We start from the raw sequence: 13,546 nt of genomic DNA, 5'->3' as shown, positions 1-13,546 counted from the left end.
TAACTCAAATGAGAAAGATTAAAATCTTTCTGAGAAAGTAGGCTAATAACCTGGATTCACAGGATATTTTCCAGGGGAATGAGTGTCTCAAAGTTGATTTTGCACTGCAGTGTATATGTAAACTATGCCTTTGTTGCATTGATAGACTGCCTTTTTCCTAGATCAGTGAAGTGTATGGGGGAACAACTCCCCAATGTTAAAGTAATAACACTTTCAGGTTTTATGGGCTATGCTACATGCGACTCTCACAGGAGCTTAGCTAGTCAATGCTTACATGCTTAGTGAAACTGATTAGACAAAATTGTTCAGGGGCCAGAATGATCTTCACAACTGAGCTGAGAAATAAACATACATTTTGATGTTTGGGCCCCAAGTTTCAGGTGTTAGATTACATTATAGATTTCACTGTTATTAAAATTAGAATGCCACAGGGTTTTAAACTGTTCCATTCTGCTGAAATGCTTTTAAGTTAGCTAACATCATACATGGGATACTATTATAGTCTGACTACTAAAAATATTTGCATAAGGCTTGAGGCACTTACCTATGTCAACCAATGAGATGAAAGCTTTTGTTATGTTCCATCACGTCAATATCACCTTTTAATTTTCTCTATGACAATCTACCTCTTATCTGGTCTTACAAGTCTTCAGATGGTGCATTCATTGTCACTGTAACTGAGTCCATCCACCTTGCTGCTGGTCATCCTGTTCTTCTCTTTCCTTCCACCTTTCCCAGCACTAGTCTTTTCCAGAGAGCTGGATCTTCACCAAATATGTCCAAAGTACGAAAAACTGTACCTTGTCATTTTGTCTTGAGTGACAATTCTGGGTTGATTTGTTTGATGACCCATTTGTTTGCTTTCTTGGCTGTCCATGGTATACTCAAAAGTCTTCTCCAACACCAATTTCAAGTATTTAAATTGCTTTGTAAAACAATTTACATATTTACCCAGCAAGACTTTTGATGTGGGTATAGAAAAAAAAAAAAAGCAAAACTCCAAAGCATTGCTTTTTCAGCCTTGCTGTGATACATTTGAGTGACATAGTTGGTTATTACCAAGTTTCATGGCATAATAAGTATTTTTACACACACAACCCGGTCACTGCTTTAATTTAACTACTTAGACAAACCAAGCTCTGCGGTGGATGCAATCATAATGCAGCCAAGTGGGGGCTAGATTTTTATTTATTTATTTTCTAAGTGTTTTTTTATAGGGTTTATAGGAATTTTTGTATGGGTATGAGTAATGAGTAATCCTCACCTTATAATGGCAATGGAGACTAAAATTGCTGTTGCAAAGTAACTTGTCATAAAGCATGGAGTCACATGACTGCATCACATAGTAACAGTAATTCCAGCAGTCCCAGATATTGTCATTAAGCAAGGAATTCATGTGACCACAACTTCCAACTTCCTGCCAGCTTTCCCACTGATATTTTTGTCGGATACTGGCAGGGAACCCCAGAATTCAGGATCACATGACCGCAGCTCACTGCAATATCATAATTGTGAGCTGGGTGCTAAGCACTCAGAATGTAATCATGCAACCGTGGGGCCGCTGTGATGCCAGACCTCCAAGGACCAGTTGTAAGTACCGCTCATTTGGCCCCATTGTAACAAAACATTGCCCAGTCTTCCTCTTCCTCTTGTTTATTTATTTATTTACCAGATTCATAAGGCTGCTCAAACAATGTGATTCCAGGCAGTTCGATAACAAAAAAAAACATCCAAAAAAAAGAACCATGTAACATTAAAACATACATGATATACTGTATAAATATGAAATACAGAATATAAGTTGGAATCAAGTACCATAATAGAAACAGCTGAAGGGGAATCCCATTCAACCAGCCCCAAATGCTTGTGGGGAAAAGCCAAGTCTTAAAGTTGATGGTTGATTATCTTTTTAAATTAAAAACAAAGGATTGCTCTATGATCTGGATTCAAAGGGGAAAAAGTGATTTAGAGCACATGTATGGAAGGATTACCACACTGGCCTGCAGTTTCTTCAATCAAATCAATCTATTTCAAGGATCTCTTTTTATATCTCTTTAAAATGGATCTGTCTCTTTTTTCTTTATTAGTCGCTTTATACCTTAACTTTCTATCCCTGAGCCATTCAAGACAGCTTATAAAAGCAATGTACAGGTGCTAAGAACCGAAGAAATAAATCAAGTTGCAAAAGCAGCAACAGATCCAAAATCAAAACTGAAAGATATGATCAATGTTCTAAATCTTGTGACTCCCCAGAGTGCTTCAAGAATTTAGTGGCCCCTACTGACATACATATCTGGCTAGATGTTGTTTGAATTTGGGTGAATGGGGGTCAATTCACAAATACAAGATAATGCAGAGCCCAGCACAATGGTAGGTGAACTTTGGGGGACAACAAGCACATTGGGAAACACAACAGTTTGGTTGCCATCCAGAAGGCTTCTTATTTTAACAATACTTTCCTGCTTAAAAGAAAAAAATAATGCATGTACTACAAAACAATATAATTTATTGAAATGCAGATTTACAGATTAAAAACTCCACATAAAAATAGTTATCACATGTTAAAAAGATGGAAACCAGTTTTTCTTTTCTTTTTTAAAAAGTGCTCAGTGAAAACAGGCTAGCGTTACTTTCACATTTCTGAAGCAATATGCGATGTTTACTTTTTTAAAAATTCAGAATGGTTAAAATGTGCAATAGTCTAGCATCAGTCTTGCCTCTCTCACTGATAATAGTACATTTATTTCACTTAGTTAAAAAAAAACCTTAGTTAAAAAAAAAATCTTACTAATGGGATTAGTAAGAACATGGTTTCTGAATTGAAAATAAAATTCTGAAACACAACCAAGTTGGGATTTCAGTTGCAATTTTTGCAACATTTTCAGGAAGACTGATTCTTAATCATATCCTTCTAAAATAAAACTCCATTATGTTACGGGGACTACCTGAGTCTGGAATGACATTGGCAACAAAAACATTTGGCTGAATCTGACCGATTTAGAAAAGAACAAAGTGCATTCCGCTGTGCCTTTAAATACAGTTAATAACAGAACACAAGGACAATTTCTTGAGGCATTAATGGTGCTCTTGAAGCTTACGCTTTTTAGTGGATGGCTCGTCTAAGCAGTCACTGGTATTTATGCTTTCATTTTTAACAGTGATACCTGTCAGTAGGTACCCACCGCCACCACTCATTATCAATTTGGGATGACTTCGATCTGGCAAGATCTGAACAAAAAATAAGAAATGGCAAATAAGCTACGTAACAATTGCAGGACTAAATAGCACGTTCTGTGAGGCTCATGGATCAGACATCAATAAAAGATTTCCAGAGGACGCATATTAGATAAAAAGTGTGAAAAGCAGACCCTCAATGCCATTTAGATTTACCTTGCAGAAATTTCAGAAAAAGAAATTCTTACCATTATTCGACATTGATCAGTTATGAATCAATGATAACATCAAATTGAACAATTGAATATTTTTATTAGATCATTGACCAGAATTGAAATAAAAATACATTAACAATACAGGATAAAATATTACAATGAGTGGCAGGTTTGTCAGTGGATAATCAAAGAGAATACTTATAATATGAAATTACTTTGCATAGATTCAACAATGATTTATTTTCTACTAGCTGTACCCGGCCACGCGTTGCTGTGGCTCAGTCTGGTTAAATGGAAAAGAAAGAAAAGACAAAGCGCACGTTTCTAATATGTTTAATTTCACAATGCCTGTCACAGGTGTGATATCTATATAATAGTAGGTACGGTATATAAAAACACACGCGTATTCGAATGCAACGTTGTGTCAAAATTTCAAAGCAATTGGAGATTTAAGATTTTGAACAAACGAACATTTACATTTTTATTTATATAGAAGATTCCCCCCCATTTCATAATTTTAAATATACATTTCACCAGAGATGCATAATTTCCCTGATTTACTTGCATTTTCTATGGTACATATATGTTTGTGATTCTTACCTGATAGTTTCGTAACCATGTTTCAGAAAGTTTCAGATTAATGACGCCACCTTTCTCTCTCAGTTTTGCGTAACATTCCAGTAGTGGCTAAAACAAGAAAATCTGATTATATGAGCTTACTGAATTTTTTTTTAAAAAAGATTTAAGTTAAGAAAATACATTGGGTTCACCTCTTTATATTGACAGTAGACAACAAAAGGCCTCGAAGGAGCTACCAGCTCTAACAAGAGGAGCAATAAACTTGCCGGATGAAATCGACTGGCTACAATTAAACTGTTAATGGAAAGATAGACAAAGGTTAGCTGCATTTCCAAACATCAAAGCTGTTACCTTTTTTGGCTATGAAAAATGTATCTAAAAGTCTGGCAAAGTTTATTTTGTTCCACATTTGTACACAGATATAAAAACAGTCTGAATCCCAGATTAAATCTAAAAAAAAAAAGGAAAAGACTGCAAGTTACAGTGATGTAAAACCAGGCGGTTTGCCAAAATTTGAAGAAATGTTCTGCCCACATTAAGGAGGGCCACATTAGAGAGGCTTTGTCCGATACAGATTAGGAACAAAAAACTTTCATGAATTTCCTCAACTTTATTCTAGATCTGAACCATCTTTTAACGCCTTGGTTATTTTCCTTATATATAAGGGCTTTTAGCATTAACCCTACAGACAGGCTGAGCCATTCATCACAGCTGATGTAGGGACAAATCCTCTCCGTCATAGGAATGGCATAGGTTGTTTTCATCCTTTCAGTGTTGAAAATATTTTGACCATTTACAGCAGTGGTTCTCAACCTTTTTAATGCCGCGACCCCAACCGCTCGTAAGTCGAGGACTAAACCGGTCGTAAGTCGAGGACTAAACCGCTCGTAAGTCGAGGACTACCCAACCGGTCGTAAGTCGAGGACTTTCCCTGCCCGGGAGCGCTGCGCATGCGTGGTTCCGCCCCCTGCGCCGGCCGAGGCGTAGGTGGCAAGCGGCAGAGACGGAGCAGGCCGACCCCCAGCTGGCCCAGCCCAAGGGAGGTAAGGCACCTGCTGGAAAAGGGGAAAAAATGGCGGACAAAAAAATGGCGGACAGCCTTGCTTGGCGACCCCCATGAAATGGTCGATCGACCCCAAATGGGGTCCCGACCCACAGGTTGAGAACCACTGATTTACAGCATCTTTCGATCTAACACAGAAATTTAACAAGCTAATGAAAAAAGGGAAACCCAGAAAGGGCTAAGCCTTGGCTATAGGCTTCAAGATAAATAGACAAGTATTCCTTTATTTACTACGAACACTAACATCCAATTACATTTTTAGAATGGCAAATTCTTTTTTTGAAAGCAATTATAAAGCAAGATATTTCTGGACGTGTTCAATACAACAACCGAACTCTCACCCATCAGCATCCTTGTTTTTCAACAAAGCAGCAGCTTCTATCAGCTTTCTCTTCTTTTCCTCCTGTTTCTTTTGTTTGTCATGTGTCTAAAAATATGAATAAATTCAGGCTAAATGGTTTTAAGAACTAGAGAGGGTCTAAAAACCTTTATTTCTGTAATATTTTGCAAAAATACACACATTTATAGGCTGGTTTGGACTTAACTTTCTAATTCCTTCCTCAGATTTAAAGGTCTATTTGAAAGATAAAAGTAGAATGGTTAAAAATGACAAAACGTATTCTAGTGCTTCAACCTGAAATACTTTAAATGATTAAATATTTTGCTAAACAAGTACTTGTGTTAAACATTGCAATAAAGTCAATTATCTAACATCCTAATTCTAACTTTACTTACATTGCTATGTATCAGCTTTACAGCCCGAGATATTTTAACTTATAGCTGACTTAACGTGAACAGAAATCACAATTACTCCAAAAATATTTCACAATGGATAAAATTACTCTGGTGCTATGACTATATTTAGCAATGCAGAGTGCATTGCACTTATTCACGTTTCTAATTATTATTAAATCTGATTTCTATCAAAAGATCTTGCAATTAACATATAATGCAGCTAAGCATAACAGAGTAAGCATTCATGTAATAACTGATGCTGCAGTGTGACTCTCTGCGTTGAGAAGCATACCTGTTTAAATAGCAATGGGTTCAATTATTTAATTAAATTTCAACTATCATAAAATGACAGGATCTTACTGTCCCCTTGGCTTTATCATCAAGTGCCTCCGATGTAAATTCCACCATTTCTTGATCTTCAGGTTGACCGCTCTCCATAGCTACCTTAGGACCACATTCCATGTCTACTTCTGGTCTAGAAAGTTCCTTGTCATCCCCTGAACCATTTTTGTCTTCTGCCACTGGTGTGTTCTCTTCAGACACTGAAGGCAATGATGTTAAAGAAAATGTTCCAGACAGAACGCTGGCCACTTTGCTGAGGGGGAACTCAGAGAGAGAGTCAAAAAAGGTTTTAGGAAATCCAAAACAACTTGTGGCTGCTCTAACAGGTCCTTCTCCTGGATATATCTGAACAATCGATCCATAACCTGCAAGTGTAGATCAAAGTAAAATACAGCCAGCATAAGACTAGGTTTATACTAATACACTGTGACGATCTAAACAAACTATTTTCTCTCAAGTACAGCAGTGACTTGCATGAAAGAAAACAGAAGTCATCTCCAACGCTTAACATCATCATAAAGAATGTTTTTCAAAACTGGCCACCTGACACATTCATCTGTGCAAGTAATGGATTCTTCACGTGATCCAAAAAATGTTGAGCTTTAGACAAGCATCTACAGGCGATTTCAGTTCAAATTACTATGAACAAGGGGAAGATTATTTGAACTTGGCCGTTCCGTCGGGTGCTGCATTTTTGTATTAGAGCATCTGCCTTCCCTTGTTCCCTATGTTATCTAGCAAAGGTGTTCTGAAGCTCCGCTGAGTTCCAAAATATTCGCAAAATGAAATGGGGCAAAACCAGTCAAGAGAAGCAAACCAAAAATTTCAGTCGACTTATCCAAGCAGCCATATTTTGACTAACTCTTCCAAGCTAAATTCAGCGAACACTTTTAACAAGTAATAACTATATTCACAATAACAGAGATTTCCCTTTATCTGTTTACTTCTACATAAAACCTAAAAATAGTAGTTAGACAAAAATAAATAAAGGAGGACAAATCACAATTGTCTTTCCAAAAGCATCTTATTTCTCTACTTTTCTGACATCTTTATATTTTGTAATGAATGTTTTGCTTAGAAAGCTGCTCATCTTGCTTAACTGTAAAAAAAATTCCCAGTTTTAGAATCAAATGCACAAGCTGCCATAGAAATATTACTATTAAATGTTCACACTCCCAGTTGTACATGTTATATTCTGCTATTCTCACCTCCCATTCGTTCCATTACAGCTCCTAGCACCAGTCCTGCACAGGTTTCCATTACTATCATCTTGTTGCCAGCGTGAACATTTCCCCAAGTTAATATCTGGGCTAGAGTATCATACCGCAAATAGCTAGGACATTTTGAAAAAAACAAACAAACAACTAGATTAATTTTGCTGTTGAGTTAAAATACTTGAGTACAATAAATTTTATTAGAAATACCAGATTCCTAGTTCTAATTTATATCTTTAGCAAGTACAAATTCTGGCTGTAAAGATATAATGATATTTTATTAAACATTTATGTTGCCTAGCTCCCAATGATTCTGGGCAACGTGCAATGAGAAATTACAACACAATCAATAAAAGATAGTGTGTCCATTCCAGATGGAATGAAACAAAGGGTCTCATTCTCTCTCGCCAAAGGCCTGGGTAGTATTGTAGATGGAAGCTGAAAAGTGCCTTAACTCATTATTATACCTTCGGTTCCATCATAGTTTATGTAGCACTGATGAGAAAAAGATATCTGCAGAAATCTGCAGCTGAGGTTTTGCCTTCATCTACCAAAAGGAGAGCTTTGAGGGGGGAAAAGTCTACTGGAAATTCATGCAGGATATGACTAATACAAATTCTAGTCCAGTTGGTAGCCACCATCAAAATCTCCTATGTTTTTTTTTAAAGTACACACACACACAGAGATGATTGCAAACTATATTCTGTCAGGAAAAGATTCTCATGTTTTATAGACTGGTTGTATCAATTTGTAACTATTGATGTGAGGACATTTGTCCACTCATTTACTGCTAAATGTAGTCCAACAGATTCCCCATATAAATGAAATACATTAAGCCTTACTTGATCTTTCCTGGTTCTCTTGCATAATACATTGTTGATAGTATACGAGTAGATGGTTTTATGATGGTCATAACTGCGTCATATCTGTAAGCAAAGCAGTACAAATAAACAGTGTTAAAGCTACTTATGATTTGTGATTCACCGAACAATCTGTTTTCCAAAATTCAACTTACTTCTTTTTCTTTTTTTTGATGTATTTATCTTGGGCAAATTCTGTTTTGTCTCTAAACGTGGTGCTATTCTCTATTAATTGTTGAACTATTTCCTTCAAAAAAAAAAAAAGATTGGTTAATCATTCTCTTCTCATAGTTATTTATAAAGCATTTAAATCAAAACAAAACACAAAAATCCCCAGTACATAAAACAGTGACTAATGAGCATTCATGTAATTTTTTTTTTAATTTAGTAGGAAAGCTAGTTTGCTGTTGTGGTTAAAGTACCAAAATAGAAACCAGGAGTCTGTGAGTTCTAATCCCACCTAAGGTATAAAGCCAGCTGGTTGATTTTGGAGTTGTCACACACTCTCACCCTCTGAGGAGGCGGCAACAGCAAGCAATTTCAGGGAGAGAAAAAAATGTGCCAGGAAAACTCAGGGACTTGTCCCAGGCAGTTGCCAGGAGTGAACATTGACTTGAAGATGTGTGCGTGCGCATACACATCTTATATATTTATAATATATATTTATTCTTAATGTAGTCATGCATCTACTAAATGTGAGGCTAACATTTAGCCATAAAGAATTCAGAGAACTATACATGAAAAGTAGTACCAATGTCTTGAATGTAAATGAAATGGATGCTGCATTCCATTCATTATGATCATTCATGATACATATCATCCAGTCAAGAACCAGACAAGAGAAAGAGTTGAGTTGTAAAGTTCATACTTTACATGAAATAGTCCAAGATTCAATACTTCAATTCTCTGAGACTTTTAGAAGAGTGGCTTGTATTTACCAGTAGTATAGAAAAGCAATTGCCCTTTTATACATTTTATACATTTATATCCTGCTTTTTTTTGGAACGAAAGGTAGCATAAATGGGGTTCTTGCCTAGTTTTATTGCAATGCTACTCTGATGCCCAAATTGGGCTGAAAGCTATCAACTGGTCCAAAGTCATCCACTGCTTTTTTGGGGGGTTGCTTCCTCAGTTTAAGTCTAAAATTTCAATCACTATATGACATCTGTTCACATTCTTCAGCTGAAAAGGATTCTAGTTGTAACTGTTCCTAGCAATATAGCTTTCTAAAAGAAAGTATTCACTTGTGAAGTGAAGCAATAATATGCAATTGAGAATGCAAGATTACCTGTCCTTTAATGCCTTTATCCTTCAAAGCCTTTATATCATCGTGGGTCAGTTTTTGAGATTTTCCATCATCAATTATATTACGATTATCTGTACCTGCTTCTTTTGTTTCTAAATAAAACAAAGTTTTGTGAAATATTATTTAGAAAAATAATAAGCTTGTAAGAACTATTACTGAAGGTTTAAAAATATTTCAAATCATAGGTGATTTCTAACTGGTACCATAATAATCTAGGAAACAAAACAGGAAATTAGGATGACTTAAATCCTTTTACTTATTTATCAGGCAAAAGGAAGTGTTACTGTAGCTTCTTTTCACTTGTGCTTCTGTTTTGTTTTTTGTTTTTTGTCAGATGAGATGATTTTTTAGAAAATTTCTTGATTAAATTTAACATTTAAATGATGCTAGTATATTTCAGCTTGCCCATAATTTCTCACATAGGACCCTTGTAAGAATGGTTATCTCTTACATAAACCATAACATCACAGTGTTCCTGAAAGAATTATGCTTTGTTACTTTGTATTCTCAAGCAATGGAAACTCTCAAGTAAATGCTATAAATCAGATCTTAACAAATAATGTAGCACTTTGGATATTATTTAAATATTGCCATTGTTTATTAATAATTTAAATGTTAAAACAGACATTTAATGTTTTTAGTTCATAATTTTTGTTCTGGCTATCAAATATATCTGGTAAATCTAATTTTGAGTCTGAATCTACCCTTCTATTTTGTTATATATATCTCATAAAAAAACTTTCTTTTAAAATTTTACATCACATTTTCATCAAGGATAAAAGAATGTTCCCTTGCACAGCCATGGCAGTCTATAAGATAGCAAAGATTCTTATCAGAGTTTCATGCCAACAATGTAAGAACTTATTTCTTGTATAGATGTTGATAAAAATCTTTGGACGCTGACCTAAAGACTGGCAGGTATTATTTTATTATTTATAAAATGTATTGAGTGCTTAGGTAAGTCTGGGCAGGTTTTATCACATAGACTAAAAGTTGCGACTAAAATACTTCCCTTGTTCCTCCTCCCCATATTGTACTTTGTTCAGGAAAAGTATCAGAATTACAGAAAAGCATCAGGATTATAATATCAAAGTACGCACATTCCATACTTCTGCTATCTAAATAATTTCTAGTGGACTCATACCTGGGTTCATCTCTTCTAATGTCCGCTTTGGCTGAAGACTACCACCACTAGTCACTTCAAATGATGTTCCATAAACATGCCCAATGGCATTATCTAAGCAGAACCACTGTTTTTCAAAAACAATTTTTCTAAAAACAAAAGCATTGATAAATCAGTTAGAAACATAGAACCCAGCAATATTCACAACCCAAAACCTGAAAAAGGAATAAAATGGCGTACATCACGGGTGTCAAACTCGCCACGTCACGTGACATGTCGCGACATATTGGGACTTTTTCTGCATTGCCGGCAATGGGGTGAGCGCGGCTTCGGTATGATGAAACCAGCCTGCGGGGCCGGCAGTTTGACACCCCTGGCGTACATGAATTGCAGTATATTCAACTCCAGTTTCAAATGCAAGTAAGCTGAAATAACTGTAAAGCTTATGAGTAAGAGGTGCAAGTAAATTAAAATCAGAAGAAGATTTATCTTACTAGGCTTATATATCATTTTAATTGGATTGGCTCACAATCCAATCATACATAAATAGGATTAAAACCAATAGATTACTCCATAAAATAGAAACATTTTATCGAAATAGAACAGGAAGATGGGGTACCTAAAAACCATTATAACTCATACACAGGCATAACCTTCAATTTATCTCCAAGTTCTAGTGATATAATCTGATATTAATTGCTCTTCTGAATCCCCAAAAGTTGGCGCTTGTTAAAAGGAGGCAATGATTGAAAATGGGTGCCTCTAAGAACCCTACAAGGGGATTTCTTTTAAGAGGAGAACTTGAATTGGCTCCACACTCTTCAATTTAATTGGGTAGCAGCCACCTTTATATTCTAGCTGACAACTCCTTAGCGACTGGACCAGCTTAAAGTTCTTTGCTCTGAAATGAAATCTGAAATCAGAAACCAGATCTAATATGCAGCTTTCCGTACACTTTGCACCTGTAACTTGGGGAAAGACGGTAACTGTCATGATGGCTATGAATTCCTAAGTCACTTCTAACTCTCTCTCAAGGCAATAAGTTACAAGTCCCTCAGTACCCTCAGCCTGTGAAGCTCCACTGCCAAGAGAGAGATGAGGTTCGGTCTTTTCACAATTGAACAATGCTGCCTCTTTCTAGAAAATTGAAATTCCACTAGAACAGGGGTAGGCAACCTTGGCTCTTTTATGACTCGTGGACTTCAACTCCCAGAATTCCTGAGCCAGCCATGCTGAAGGGAAAGGGAGAGTTTCCAAGCTGAGCCATGCTGGCTCAGGAATTCTGGGAGTTGAAGTCCACGAGTCACAAAAGAGCCAAGGTTGCCTACCCCTGCACTAGAATAGCAATATTTCTTCTTAACTAAAAACATTTTTTTTTAATATAACACACTTCTTAAAACTATTTTCCAACTTCATTAATGTGAACATTATCCCATTATGCACAGGTTTGAAACCCTCTTGCATAAGGGAGAATGGAAAGGCCAGTTCCAGCAACGGACTGGAACTTCTTTCCCCGGAAAATCGGCCGAAATGAAACCGAAGGTTGCAGAAGATGAAGGTGCTTCTGCTTCACCCCCGAACAGGCGGCTTACCTTCGTTTCACCACGGCGACCGCTTTGAACACGTCCCCCCGCTTCAGAACAGCCCAGTCTCCCTCGCAGATGACATGGGGAGAAGAGGACCGCGGAGACGCCTCCATGGCGACCCTTCCAGAGTCCTCACGCCGAGGAAACTGACCGAACTCCACGCGGAAAAAGAAAAGGGGGGAAAAAAAACCCTCTTGCACAAGCGCCAACTCAGGAAAGGCCCTCTTCCGGTTTCCCCCAAAAGCACGAGCCACGGAAGCGACTTTGTTTCCTTTCTTCCGAAGAGCGGTTGGTCTTGACGGCCATTTCGTCATAAAGATCGAGGGATAGAGAGGCGCTGAGCGCCCTGGTGATCGGGAGGGGCGCCACAGTGGCAACGTGAAAAGGAGTCCGACGAGCGTTAAAAACAACAACAACAACGGGCAACTGCAATCAATCGGCAACTCTCTTGCGCGCTTAGGAATTTCTTTTCGTAAGGTTGTAGGGCCGCTCTATCATTTGACGTCTCTATGTAGACACCCTTTTCTAGTTTACAACATAGAGGTAGAAAAAGAGATGATTACTAATTTAACTTAGGAGCTGGAGCTTCCGGGCTCATTTTATACAACTCTCTCCACTCTTCTCCGTTTCGGGCAGCGGTAGTCAACCTTGGCTCTTTTATGACTCGTGGACTTCAACTCCCAGAATTCCTGAGCCAGCTGTGCTGGCTCAGGAATTCTGGGAGTTGAAGTCCACGAGTCATAAAAGAGCCAAGGTTGACTACCCCTGGTTTCGGGCCTGGCGTGTAAGAGTTAGTGTTATAACGCTGCTATGGCACATAATTGATGCATGTGCATAATGTTCTTTGCGAGATCCTGAGACACGTATGTTTGCCTCCATTCGTAAAATGTCCTTTTTAAAATAAGTGTTTCATCACAGTGATACATTATTTCCTAGTCCACGGACGAAAGATGCGTTCATACAGATATTTTAACAGCATGCGCCCTCTAGTCCGATCATTCATTTGCTCCATTCAAAATGCAGCTTTCAACTCTAGGAGTGGCTTAACTTGCTAGGAGGCATAAAGGTCATATATAAACTTGGAAAAACAACCAGAATCCGGCTAGTTACAGAAAGAGAAAAGAATCTCTTTTGTCCTGCGGGTAGGGCTTTTGGGAAGGGAAGCGATGAGAAATCGGGCACATTGGCACAATATGCTAGGATCATATATCATTTCGTTGCCTCTAGCCCAGGGGTAGGCAACCTTGGCTCTTTTATGACTTGTGGACTTCAACTCCCAGAATTCCTGAGCCAGCCATGCTGGCTCAGGAATTCTGGGAGTTGAAGTCCACAAGTCATAAAAGAGCCAA

The 13,546-nt window shown here is 37.5% G+C and overlaps 1 protein-coding gene across 1 annotated transcript; it reads right to left on the bottom strand.

The window, feature by feature from the left end:
• Nucleotides 1-1,668: 1,668 nt before the first annotated feature.
• Nucleotides 1,669-12,711, bottom strand: TRMT6 (tRNA methyltransferase 6). The gene is made up of 12 exons (XM_015826727.1): nt 12,204-12,711; nt 10,633-10,760; nt 9,471-9,580; nt 8,338-8,429; nt 8,165-8,248; nt 7,317-7,441; nt 6,127-6,473; nt 5,552-5,605; nt 5,373-5,458; nt 4,160-4,262; nt 3,990-4,076; nt 1,669-3,228 (listed from the first exon to the last, which is right to left on the bottom strand). The coding sequence occupies exons 1-12, from the start codon at nt 12,509-12,511 to the stop codon at nt 3,076-3,078; spliced, it is 1,677 nt and encodes a 558-aa protein (XP_015682213.1). The 5' UTR covers nt 12,512-12,711; the 3' UTR covers nt 1,669-3,075.
• Between the last annotated feature and the right edge of the window lie 835 nt (nt 12,712-13,546).

This window comes from Protobothrops mucrosquamatus, unplaced genomic scaffold (assembly GCF_001527695.2).
Source record: "Protobothrops mucrosquamatus isolate PMUCROS unplaced genomic scaffold, P.Mucros_1.0 scaffold3259, whole genome shotgun sequence".
NCBI classification, from domain to species: domain Eukaryota; kingdom Metazoa; phylum Chordata; class Lepidosauria; order Squamata; family Viperidae; genus Protobothrops; species Protobothrops mucrosquamatus.
The sequence above is the reverse complement of the archived record's forward strand: the minus strand, read 5'-3'. Positions and strand labels throughout refer to the sequence as shown.